Here is a 13,761-nt window from a genome sequence, read left to right on the forward strand (position 1 = left end):
TTTTTAATTTGCTAATATGGTCAATGCTGTGTTTGGAACACTTTTTTTGGATTGTTGTTACACAGATCACTGATAGCTATTTTCATTAAATGCTCAAATTTTTTTATAGCAAGTCACAAGTTTATTAGAAAACAAGCTGAATCTGTATACGTGTCAGTGGATTTTGCTTAACACTCTGAAACATACAATAATTTCCACAGAAAAATGGAATGTCCCTTGCATCTGGGTGAGGTAACTGGCCACGTGCAACAGCAAGTCAGCAGAACACACTTAATATCTCCCAGCAGGACCACTAACACCTGTTTCACCAGGGTGGGTTTTCAAATTTACACCACCCTCTGAAACTTAACGTAGTCTTCCAGTACAGTAACAAAAATGTCTTGCCATGAACTATCACCTCAGAAACTCATGGGAAATTAACAATCAGAACAAGAAATAATGTGATTTTTAAGTTTCTCTTCTTTTTTGTTGGAGAGTTGACTATCTCTCAATTTCCTTTAGTTTCAACTTTCTCCATTTCATTTGAGTTCTGTATCATGGTAAACCAAGTATTCATGGAAATTTCTCCTGTTTTCAGTAGTTGCAGGTCAAGGGTGTAGTGCTACATTCAGCCTGCCATACAAGCAGCTTGCACAAAGACTAATAAATCTTGATATTGAAGATGTTTTTTAGTAGAGTCAATGTCAGTTACTCTGCGTCACGTATTTTCTGATACCATTTTCTTCATGGTTTGGAAAGAGTCTTCAAAAGCTTCAAAAGCAGTACCTCCTATTTTATCTTCGCCCGTGACATCGGAAGTGGATGTTGGTGATATGGCAATAGAGTTGGAACCTTCCCACTAATATTCTGTTAGACGTTGTTGTCATGCGACAGATGGCAGTTGAGGGGCAGCCTGACAAAATGGCATCTGACATGGAAGAGCATGTCAAGCAGTAGTGTGACACTAAATTCCTCCATATGGAAAAAATGGCACCATTTGATGTTCACTGACACTAGCTGGATGTTTATGAAGACCAAACAGTAGATGTGAGCAGCACAGTGAGGCTGTGGGTGGTGCATTTCAGCAGTGGTGATGGTGACAGTGAGGATGCTACAAGCACAGCATGCGGGCTCTTGTTCATTGCTAATAACAGTGCACAGCTAATGGTGGTGACTGTTGTAAAATAACATTTTGTACAAGCTGAGAATTTGCTCTATCAAATGGTGTTGTTGTCTCTTTATCTGTTGTAGTTTCCATGGTAATAAAAAGGAGGTGTTGCTTTCAGAGTGAGATGTGTATGTGCCGGTATTCTCTGCTCTTCTCATGTGTAGTCATAGTGACACTAATTATTTTCTTAATAACACATGCAGTTAATTTGCAGGAAATCTTGATGTAAGCATGAAGCTTCGACAGTTTCATTCAAAAGCCATAATCTTTTAGTAGGAATGGGTGTTATTTTTCCTTCTGTTACTTAAAGGGAGATTATAAACAAGTGAGACACCAACATTTTACAGAGTGTAATGATGATAGGGCAAGGAGAATAATTTTAAATTAAAAGAGAGGAGATTTAGATTAGATGTTAGGAAGAAATTGTTTACTCAAAGGCATTGGCACCGGCTGCCCAGAGAAGCTGCAGGCCCCATCCCTGAATATGTTCAACATCGGGTTGGTTGAGGCCCTAATCTAGTGGGTGACAGCCCTGCCCACTGTACGGAGTTGGAACTGGATGATCCCTTCCAACCCAAGCCATTCTATGAATATATTAACACATACATGAATAACTATGCCCATCTGTATATATGCAATAGACAAGAAAGCAGATGCCTTACATTCAGATTGTTAAACTAGTTTGACTTGTGCAATATCGAAAGAAACCAGTCTGCTTGCTACAGTATAACTGTAATACTTGTGAAGTTAGCTCATAGGAGTTTATTTCACATTGTTCCTTTCAAAATCTTTATACCCTCCTGTTTTTTTCTAGATATAGTAGAAGTGCATTTGCAACAAATTATTTTTCCAGCAGGACCTTCCCCTTTGAATACATAAGAGTGACCTACTGTGGATAACATAAACCAATACAGTATAGTGAAAATACTGCATACATTTTGTAAATACAATTTCATGACAGTTTTATATAGGTAAGAGGAATATCATCAGCTGTGGTAAATTAAGTGGAATGTATGGCGTAGAAGGTTTTTCTTTTGATGATCTAGGTTACTTATTGGTACTTTAAGAATAATTATAATAAATCTTACAATATGTCAAAGAATTACGTATTGTCTTCTTTGTGGACCAGTGAATTTTGTCCTGCAAAATGCACACAATGCAAAGTTATTAGGGAGTTTTAATATTTTAATTGTATTGTATTACCCTTTAAAAATTTCTTAAGAGGTGTGCAGAACTTCAAGTGTGTCAAACATCTGTTTTCAAGTGAAGAACAGTAGAGAGTTCTAAATCATGAATATTGTTAAGAATCATAGAATGGTTTGGGTTGGAAGGGACCTAAAGATTATGTGGTTCTAAACCCCTGCCATGGGCAGGAACACCTCCACTCAATCAGGCTGCCCAGGGCCCCATCTGTCATGGCCTCGGATGCCTCCAGGGATGGGATATCCAAAGCTTCTCTGGGCAGCATGGTCTAGTGCCTCACCACTCCATTATTTCTGCAATCATTTAAGAATTACCTCCCAGAACTGTTGGGAATGGGGCATTTGAAGAATGGGTAGGGAGATCAATAAAGGCAATGAACAGAGTAATTCATTTTGCTGTACCTGTCTTAATCTGGAATGATACTGAATGTCCTGAGAATAAACCAGCTGTTTGCAGTGAGCATTTGGGCCCAACACGCAGCTTTCGATAATCATAGTATATGCAAATACATACAGTGAAAGCATGATGTTAAGTAGAATAGCATGTAATGTTTTCACTTATCACTTGTATGAAACAGAGGAAGTACTTGAGTTATTATAGTTCTTTATTTTTGGTGAAGAAAATACTGGATCTTTGTCAATTTTGTACACAGCAAAACAGATGAATGCCCACCTGCCTGGTTTATGAAGTCTACTTTTTATAAGCAAGCTTAGAGATAGAATTGAAGATAAAAATATGTCAGTATAAAGCTGCAATAAATATATATATAAATACATATCTCTGTTGTAGTTTTCTAGCCCTATACTTTAAGGAGAGACAGAACAGGAACACAAAGTAGTAAAACCAGCTGGCTTTAAAATAATAGTAATAGTAATAATAATAATGAAGGAGTAAAGTTACAAGACAAACTGAAAATCTAGGTGTTGCCCACACCACAACTGAATTGTCAGCAAGTCGGACCATGTACAGCATATGAGTCAGCTGAGAACAGAAAGTGAAATAAACTTGTGCTTCTCAGTCCCTGAGAACAGCTTTAGGTGCAGCAGGTTGTACAAGGTTATAAATTTGACTCAGTAAAAGATCTTCTAGGAGTTCTTTATTTAATTGTTTTCCTTTTTACTTTTCATTTTTACTAAGTATCTGTGAGAATATAGGTGACCAGTTCTCACTCTGCACATTATGTAAGCAGTAATGACAGTCTAGGCCATGTCCACCTAAAAATATTTTTCAGTGTCCTCCAAAGCATTCCATATAACTAAGTTTTCATGGATAATTTCATACTCCCCCTGGCTCAAGTGTGGACCAAAATGCTTTTATCTATGCATGAAAATGTCTTGGTTGCTTGCTTGAACCTCTGTTCTTTATACAACCCACAACTAAGACTAGAACTAAAATTAAACTAAGACCAAGCCAGTAACCGAAATTTGAAAGCTAGTGTGTCCTCTTCCATACTCCACACATATTATAGTCAGACAAAGTGGATCTGCTTTTCCATTTTTCAGTTTAGTCATCAATACTGTTAATACTCAAGAGTCCAAGATGCTCTCTGTGTAGCCTGAGTTGTTTTTTTTGTTGTTATTGGGTTTTTTAAATTTGTTTTTAACTGTAGGAGTACTGCATGGAATGAGTGCAAGCTGTGTTGTAACAATACATTTGAATCCATTGATCTCTCTGGATCTTAGAGATGAGGATCCGTAGGAACAAAAAAAGAGTGAAACACAGCTCTTAAGTCACTCTGGGGAAATTTAGATAGATATCTAAAATGAAGTGTATTTGGAATACATTAGAAATAGTATGTGTCATAGTTAATCTGAAATTACTTCTTCTCATTATTGGTATCAATATTGATAAAATCCATAATAAAAGAAAGAAAAAAAAGAAACAGCCTTACCCCACAGCAAGTACTGAACTGGTTTATGTTGAGTATGTATGTGGCTTTCTGGGGTTCTGTGACACTTTCCATGTCCATCTGTAATCAGCCGTCAGCAGCATCAGTAAAACTTCTATAGGTCAAACTCTTTACAAGGTTTTATCTTGGGCTGTGTATTGTGATTCAGAAGTTTAAAGCACATGCATTGTTAGGGAAGGTAGTGTGGAATTAAGTGCTTGCTTACAGGAAGTACTGTTTTATTTTTGTGCAAAAATAATGAGAAATTTAGTAGCATATAGGTATAAAAACACTGTTAAAATGCATCTTGTTCTCCAGGGTGACAAATCCTGCTAGAAGGAGGCAAATGACAACTTGCATCTGTGTCTATTAGTTCTCCTAAACTGTACTGTCATAAACTTAAAAAGAATTAGTCAAACCAATATATTTTTCAGAGCTTCTTACAAATACAGGAAAATGTCCTGCTGTATTAGTCATCATTACTTGTCTTCTGAGTATCCCACAGTTAAATTGATGCTGGAAGTGAAGAAAGTGTTTTCTGCCAGACAAAAGAGATGAAAGCTAATCTTGGTAACAGCAAAAATAATTATAATAAATAGACATGTTCTATATGTTGAGTCACTGGTGAGCACAATCCCACAAATGATCTCTTCCTGTAAGTCTGCTGACTTCTGGGTATTAAGTGCTACTGTTCATCTACACGCAAGTCCCAAAGTCTGGTTTAGTCATTTATGTCTATCAGTAAAATTTCAAATACCTACGAGTCAAAAGCAGATTACCTAAGACTATAGTATGTAGTGTATTACAGAAGATTTGAGACGTGTCTTCTTTATATGCCATATAATGTAGTAATAATGTAGTAATAGTATGCAGTTGTGCTATTGCTGCTTACTTGTATATAAATCATTTAAAAGATTATCCTTTAAAATGTGGGTGTAGAAATATCCTGGGATCCAGTAGTATTTACGGTGTAAGTATTTCAGATGAATTTTTTTCATAATGCTGTGCCTATAAACAATATTTAAAGGATTTGATTTACTAAAATAGCTAAATACTGTATAAACATAATGTAGTAGCCTTAATCTAATTAGCATCAAGTAGTATTATATCTAGCTGATGATTCTCCAATATCTTGACTCCTAAATCATCATCTTCTTAGCAGTTTCTCTGCACCTATGAAGTGGAAGCTACCTTTCAGAACAGGGCAAATTATTCTTCAGCTTTGAAAAGGAAGTGATTATACAATCAGAGGTGATAGTTCTGTTTGCCTCTGAAAAGCAATCTCATGTAGTAGCGACTGACTTTCAAAATGGTTAATTGAATGAGTAGGTGGACAAATCTACATGTCAAGGAAGTGGTACTAATTCACCTATTCTGTTTTAGCATTTTTAATGTGGCAAATCTGTTATTCATATCTTCCAGTCTTTTGAGTTGAGATTATAAAATAAGGGACTTGGAACAAAAAATGTTTTGGATTGATAGTGAAAAACTGTTCAGTGATAGCCTGATCTTGGCAATATTTACCTGTACAAGCAAATTTGCACTTTTGATTTACTTTCTATCTCTTGGTACATTGGATTTTGAATCTGTTTAACCTGAATTCTGTACTGGGGATGATCTACATCATAATTCTGATGATGCTGTTTGCACTAATGGGGAACATCATCTCTGTTGTAAATCACAGAATCACAGAATCACAGAATCACCCGGGTTGGAAGGGACCCCAAGGATCATGTAGTTCCAACCCCCCTGCCTAGCAGGGCCACCAGGTGCTGTTTGAAAGCAAAATTCATTACAAAATTGTGGGCATACATCATGAAATCTGTCTGGTGTCTATGTGAAGAGTAACAAAGCAAAATCCATAGTCCTTGGTATATTAGCAGGTAGACTTCTGTATGTGCAGTGTTAGCACTATGAAGAATTTAACCCAGCTCATAATAATGCCACCACTAACTACTTAAATAAACATGGACTTCAGGGATTCATACCACTCTTGATTGAAACAGTATTGACTGGAAGCTGCTTGAAATCTCTTAGAGCTTTTGTGATTGAAAAATTACTCTCATCTGTGTGTAAGTTTGAATAAAAAGTGTTTGGTATTTCTGGGGTTTGAGTTCAAAGAATAACTGTGGTTTGCCAAAGCAAGAAGTAGGTAATTAAAGCAGCATTTATAGACGTACTGAAAGCTTTAAAATGGGACAAGATTAAGGCTAACTTCTTCTAGAAAGCTTCTTCTGGAAAGGAAAGAAAGTGAAAATAATCCAGAAATGTATTAATAGATGTTTCACTGAATCTCCTAACAGATTCTGAGAGTTGTAAGTAACTGCAGTTATTATCAGAAAACTGACTGCAAGAGTTATGTTCTGACATTTTCTGTGTGCTGTGTGACTGTGAACTGCCACGCCAGACTTGCTCTATTCACAAACCAAAAGAAGACTTCATTATAAGGCTAATACTGCAACCACAGTCAATTGTCTGAAAGTTGGCTTCTGCTATTACTTCATACAGCACCACCAAGAGGAATGATTTTGGACTCAGGGTTTCTATTAGAGTTCTCTGAGTGAACTATGAAGCAAAACAGAATTTGCTTTGTAGTTTTCAGTATATTGAGTCATCAGTGCTAGTAATGATGACTAGATTTGTCAGCAGGTTTAAGAAATGTGACTTCAAAGACACATACAGTAGATGTTGACATGTAAACTAACCAGGAGCCATTTCTATAGAATATTTTTCATCCTAAGCGTATGGTAAGGTTTTGGCTTACTATTTACTAAATATTTAGTATTGCAGATAGCTATTGAGATGTTTTCATAGTATTAGTACTTTACATAATACTATGTACTATGGTATATATATGTACTGTGTACTGTAGTACATAGAAAATAGGGTTTTGTTTATAGTTAATAGTCTCCCAAAGTATGACAGAGAATACATGTCAATTATGAAAAATGTTAGTTATGCTAGCAGGTCTGCTAGGAAACATTGGTTTGGATATTTGGATGTGGTCACTACTGACTCTGGTCTAGTTTTTTTTTCTCATTTGATTCCCAGTATTAAGTGGTAGGTAGAGCAAAATTTCCCATCTTTGAAGTAGTTCATTCTGCATTATGGTTGATCTGAAAGTTCAAAGAGACACAGTTATATAGCTTATATCCAAAGAAATCTTCACTTCTGTTAAATTCTTCAAGACAGGAAAATTTCCATTCAAATTGTTTTCTTGTGTAGTTGACCTTTTTTAAAGGTCGAGCAAAGCTATCCTCATCATGTGTATTATTTTCATGACTGATCCATGGGTGTAGTTGGAGGTCAGGGCTGAGCCAGCTCATTTTCTTGCCGTTGCTGTCAGGAGTGGTTTAATCTTCCTGTCCCTCCTCCTCGTCTGCCCTCTCCTCCCCAAACTATGCCTTACTCAGGCTTGGACGCACCCTTTCCTCCTCTGATGCCTGTGCTCATCAGTCTGCACGGGAAACTGGAGTGACTAAAAAATGATTGCTTTCTTTGCTGGGTGGGTTCTGTGTGCTGAGCGAGCTCCTGGTGTGCTCAGAGAATCATTGAAGATCAGACGAGCTGGCAGCAGCAGGGCTCCACACCTGGGAGGAGAAGGAGGAGGTGAGGAAGAAGTCGATCTTCCTATTTTTGATGCAGCCTACTTTCAGCTCACTTAGGTGTATCACATCATTGCCCTTTATGAAATGACCTAGTTTGTTTATCTATCGGACTATTTGTTTATTTATTTTCATGATGTGAAACTACATAAACATATAAGAGAATCACAGAGTTAATGCCTGAGGAACTGCATTTTCATTGCTTGACCAGAACTGGAATAATCCCATTGATTTTTATGACAGTTGTTCCACTATTCCAGCTGTACAAATAAGTGAATGCTGCCAAGCTGATTGAAGAAAGTTTTATGGTGAATCCCAACATAAGAGTAACTTTAATTACAATTAGCAGCAGAGTTGTATTTACTTTTTTAAATTGATCTAGGAGAGAGATTGCTTATTATTTCCTATAAATGGTAGTATGTCATTAGAAATAAGTTAACTAAGTGTAGGAAAATACTTTTTTAAAGATATGGTTACTAATGTTTTGGAGTTTGTTGTGCTTAACAAGCAATATCTAAGAGCTTTGCAGATGCTTATGTTTATAAGTAGTATCTGTGGGTCAAGAAAGTCTGTGTAAACTCATAGTATATATTTCAAGGGTCACTGTTAAAAATAATGTTTCTATTCCTTTTATCTAATAGTATTCGCTGAGGATAAGTGTAGAAGTGCTATCATAGAAAGACAGCCATAATAAAAGGCTTTTCTCTCAGGTTAGGAAAGATGCTGTCAACAATCAAATACTTTTTAGTCAAGGAGTGAATTTAAGCCTCATGCTATGAGGGCTGGAAACTGATGATAATGAGACTGTAAAACAAGTGAACATTAAAACAAAATAGCATGGACTTGATCTACTGCAGGTTTATGGGTGTGGTGCTTGGTGCTTGTTTCCTTTAATGTTTCCCAATGACAATAGGTATTTTAATTATATTGTTAAACTTTTTATTTCTGTGATCCCAATTACTTAAAATAAAAAAATCCTTCAACCTAAAAAATATAGTTTTAAATCAAGTCCGTGTAAGGCACTTGACATAGGACACCACTCCACATAGCATAATTTTGAGTAGATAAGAATATATTGAGCCATACAAAGTTGTTAGTTGAGAGGTGTTACCCTTATATTTGCTTCATACATCCTGAAAGCGTCTGGGAAATCAGTCAGGGATGGTCATTCATATGAACCTTTTGGAACGTTCTGCTCCCTAATCTGTGAAATGTAGAAAGCTGAAAAGCATTAATACTGTGACTAGTCATTGTAGAGACAGAAGTTTGATCCTTTCATCCGTCTACATTTGGGCTAAGTTTTCTTCTTCTCTTTCCTTAAACTGTGTGGCAACTGTAAAATTCATCTAAACAATCAACTGAAATCAGCAACATGTCTTTTAATAAGCAAGCACTTTTCAGAGATACATAATCTTTAAATAAGTTAAAATTATTTAGAATGATATTTAAAAAGAAAAGGAAAATAAAACATTGCTCTGACATAATCTTCACAAAATTCTATATCATCTCAGGGAAATACCTTTGCTAAAACATTTGTTGGATGCTTTTGATTTCATTTTTCAGCTAACTCACCCACTTCTCTAAACATATGTTCAGTGTCTAACTCTCTATGGACGCTTTCATTGCTGTTTGTTTGCAGTGTATCAAATCCAGTTTTATGTTAAGTAGATGGGTTGCTGATTTGCCAGCATGCCATTCTGGATCGGGCATTTATGAATTGTTTTTAAGCAGCAAAGTAGACAATGAAAGCTTTATATCAGGTCCCTAATTAGGAGTAATCATTCTTGTTAAACTTTGGTAAAGAGCTGTAGAATGCAGTGAATGTAAAGTATTCATTCCTAGGACATTTCTTTTTTTTTTTTTTCCCCTACACTTTAGTACATTTTGTCAAATAGTCTTACGCTGCTTGTTATTTATGTTCATATTGCAGATTGAGAATGTTGATGTCTGCCTCAGCTTTCTGGCAGCCAGAGGTGTAAATGTCCAAGGTCTTTCTGCAGAAGGTAAGAGAAATTGATCATCAGAACAAATAACTGGATTTTTTTTTAAGCTAATTTTTTTAATAGAAATTATTTGTACCTTTGTACCAAACTGTAGCTGCTTTGAACAGCACTCAAATACTGATTACTGATAAGGAGTGAGAGAAAACTTTAATTTTCTATTGAAATTGAACTAAGGAATTTAGTATATTTACAAAACTTAAGGCAACCTTTATTAACACTTTCATGTTATCTCCAAAATGTCAGATAAGTACAGTTTTCCCCAAGTACACGTTTTGTCTTCATATATGGGTTTCAAAACAAACATAGATATATAAGAATCTTGCTCAGATAAATAAACCCGGGGAAGACTGTTTAAGAGCCTTTATACTCAGTATTAGTATTGTCTGGATGCATCTGAAATGTATTGCATAACAGTGATGTGCTGTATTACGTGAAAGAGAGAACAGTCTTGCTGCTTATATTATAGCTCTTTTTACTGTCTTAATCAAGTTAGTGCCTGATGCAGTTATGAGTAATCAATATATCAAGTCAAGTACCAATTGTCTTAACGTGTAATATTTGCTAAATTAATGCAGAATTAACTCAAACGGTTATTTTATTTTGTAGTGTAATAAAATGTATGCAAACATTTGTCTTGTGAGGGATTAAACAGTTCTGCAGGGTTCTGTGCACCATAGAAGTCCCTTTGAATTCTGTGGCAGCTGAAGCCAATAGGTATTATCAAGTCACAATGCTATGCATTTATTTTGCATGTGGCAAAACTAAGGGAAAGGAGGCATTCTTTTTTTAAGAGATGCCAATTTCCATTTATTTTTACAAGATAATGTGAAGAAAAATTTTGAATGCTAGCTAGTGCTTGATTTTAAAATTAACATTGTTATCCTCTACCATCCCCACCTTTCCTAGTACCTCTGGTGGAAGCATAGCACAGCCATGATATGTTCTGTCGTTTCTCTATAATAATTTAATTATGGAAAACTCCTTAACTGATAAAAAGGAACCTTTGTATATAATGAAGATATGTTGATGTGTTAGAATACTGAATATTTACATGCTGCCAATCATCCCAAAGTCACAGAATCACAGAATGGCTAGGATTGGAAAGGACTTCAAGGATCACAAATCTTCAACCTCCCTGCCACATGTAGGGCCACCAACCTCCACTTTTAATACTAGACCAGGCTGCCCAAAAAGTCATTTAGAACTCATTTTTTCAGGGAAGCTTATTTTTACTTGCATACAAAATAAGAATCAAATGTATGAATAGCATGAATTTATTTCACAACAATACTCTTCATTGTTTCATAGCATGGCACAAAACAACATTCTTTTTCTCTGTACTTCATTAAATCAAAATCAGAGTGCATTCTGTAATACATGCCTTTATACAAACCTTTGTTTTGCTTTGGAAAATCACTTGTAGAAAGATGTAGGATTCAACCGGTTGGCATTAAGTACAAATACTACTAAAAGTAATAATCTAATGCAGTTTTAAATGCAAAGACTATTTTTAAAAACTTGTATTGAGACAGAATTTTAACACTGCATTTCTTGAATTCTGAAGTAATGTTCAAACTAATTTTGCTGTTTGTCAGTCAATATTGACTCTGGAGTACATCTTCTAGTATCTTTGATGTTTCTGTATCATTTTGCAGTAACATGCCTCCCTTAAATGTACCATTTTTAACATGTATTATTTTGAACATTGCAATTTCCTTGAGAAGAAGGAATTGAGAAAAACTGCTATGTTGTTTTTATCATTAAGTTATCAGGTTATCTTCATAGTGGCTTTTTTCATCACATTTATGTTTAAAATCCATGAAGTTCACAAACTGATATGGCTGCTTCTTCTAATAGGCTTTAGTAAATGTCTTACTACTGTTGAGACATGTATTAATGCATTTTGCAGACAGTTTCCCAAACAGAAAACTATGACCTTAACAAAGATTAAAGATTTGAAACCAATTTCCCACCTCATTTAGATGCTTGAGCAGGGAATTCTTGAACAAAAGTTGTTTTTTAAACCTTGAGAGCAAAATCTGTACTGGAGAATCCAAGTGATAAATAATAAACCAGTTTCAATGAAGAAAAGTAGTTCCTCTCCTCTTCCCTGCATTTAGTATTATATTTAGTACCTTTGATAATTTTCCAGGAGTTTATGCTTTAAGAGAATTCTTCCAACTGTACCTGGTCTAAAAGCAGGGAATAAGTACAACATTGTTCACATTCTCCTTTACAAGTAGTTAAACATATGGTTTAACACACACACAAAAAGGTGAAATTATAAGATAAAAATATATGGATGTGATTTAATGAACAAGGGATTATTTTCCTGAGAACTACATGATGCAATATGACAAGAATAAATAATATCTGGGATAGAACTGGAGAAGCTTGAACAATGGTATTTACATGTTTTGGTTTGTCTTTTTTTTTTTCTTTTTCTTTTTCTTTTTCTTTTTTTTTTTTTTTTGTTAAGATAATGTTAAATAAAAGCTTCCTTGATCTTCCTTGACAGCAGTATAACTACAGAAGTCATTATTCCTAAACAGCTTGCTAATACTGAGAAAGTTCTGCATGTTACTGATATCTCATGAGGAATCAGTGATCCTACTGCATCTTCATAGGGAACAAGAGCAAGTATAGATACATAGAACAAATTTCCATTTTGCAAAGTACATTGGGGTGTTCAGAATTGTTTGCTCTTGCTGAACAGAGTGAGAGCATAAGTGCTGTAGTGTTTGATGGCCTGTTCACGTATGCACCAGCATTTCACCTGTGGAAAGGTAATTAATATGATTTAAAGAACATTAATATTATAGTGTTTGTTTATAATCTGTATTAAGCATTTATAAGGAAAGGCTGTGTAGTACATAAAACTCAGTCTTTGTATTTGCAGGAAAAGACAGAAAGATTGAAATGTTACATGTTAGGTTACAAGGCTATTGGCCTAATGAAAACCTTACACAAGAAGCCCGGTGCCAAAGAAAATTAATAATGAAGTTATGAACAGACCTAAGTGCTGCAGATAATTTCATTAAGGCCCCCTGAGGCTTCTTTTTTGACATGGAGATCCTTTATGAGCAAAGAATAACATTAGCCTTTTAAAACCTTCATCTCAGGCTGTGCAAAGACAAAGAGAAAGGAATGGGAGACTTGAGGATTCTACCTAGAGACAAAATTTCATATGGAAAGCTATTTTAGCCACAAGTGAAAGCTGTATTTTTGAAGTTTTTGTTAATCAGTACAAGCAGCATGGAATAGGAAACTAGAAAATGATGTTACTGGAAAGTTCAAAGATATAATCACAAATCTTATGGTCACCTCTTTTCATCGGTATTTTCCATTAATCTGCTTCTCTTGTGTTCCTTCCTAATTCTAGTGAATGCATATGCACTCATCCACTAGATTGCAGACATCTCCTCTTTCCACTTTTTTTAGAAGTCATTGTTTACTGGTGCTGGACAAAGATTTGCCCAAGAAGCCATAAGAGAAATGTAAAGCCACTACTTAGAAGGGATGTTTACCTAAAGCCAGAAGAACAGAGATTTTTCACTAGCTGTTCTAGCTTCTCTGCTTCCCAAGAATCCTTGTACTGAGTTGAGGCTGTGTACTGTATTTATTTTCAAATATATTTATTGCTTAATGTTAGCTTTACTCTTCTTTATGACCATGCACATGTGTTTCATCACAAGGACATTAAAGAGATGTGCTTCTTGCAACAACAGCACATAAATAAGCAAAGACAAACAATGAAGTATCAATGGCACCTGGCATGTCTCTCATAGCAGAGAGAAATGCAGAAGAGTATAAATATGTATAGGTTTGTTTACATGGACGTTAGAGTGTAAAACTTCTTCAAAACTGAAAGTCTAAAACCACTGTGTTTTCACTTCTTTTTCTTTTTTTCTTTTT

The 13,761-nt window shown here is 35.4% G+C and overlaps 1 protein-coding gene across 11 annotated transcripts in view; it reads left to right on the forward strand.

Moving 5' to 3' along the window:
• Nucleotides 1-13,761, forward strand: part of NAV3 (neuron navigator 3) — a 523,919-nt gene that overhangs the window by 363,455 nt on the left and 146,703 nt on the right. For all 11 annotated transcript variants that reach the window (XM_048934384.1, XM_048934394.1, XM_048934333.1 and 8 more), the window contains one exon: nucleotides 9,774-9,846. In XM_048934384.1, the coding sequence (XP_048790341.1) occupies nucleotides 9,774-9,846 (73 nt within the window). The remainder of the gene's footprint in view (nucleotides 1-9,773; nucleotides 9,847-13,761) is intronic.

Source organism: Lagopus muta, chromosome 1, assembly GCF_023343835.1.
Source record: "Lagopus muta isolate bLagMut1 chromosome 1, bLagMut1 primary, whole genome shotgun sequence".
In the NCBI taxonomy this organism is placed as follows: domain Eukaryota; kingdom Metazoa; phylum Chordata; class Aves; order Galliformes; family Phasianidae; genus Lagopus; species Lagopus muta.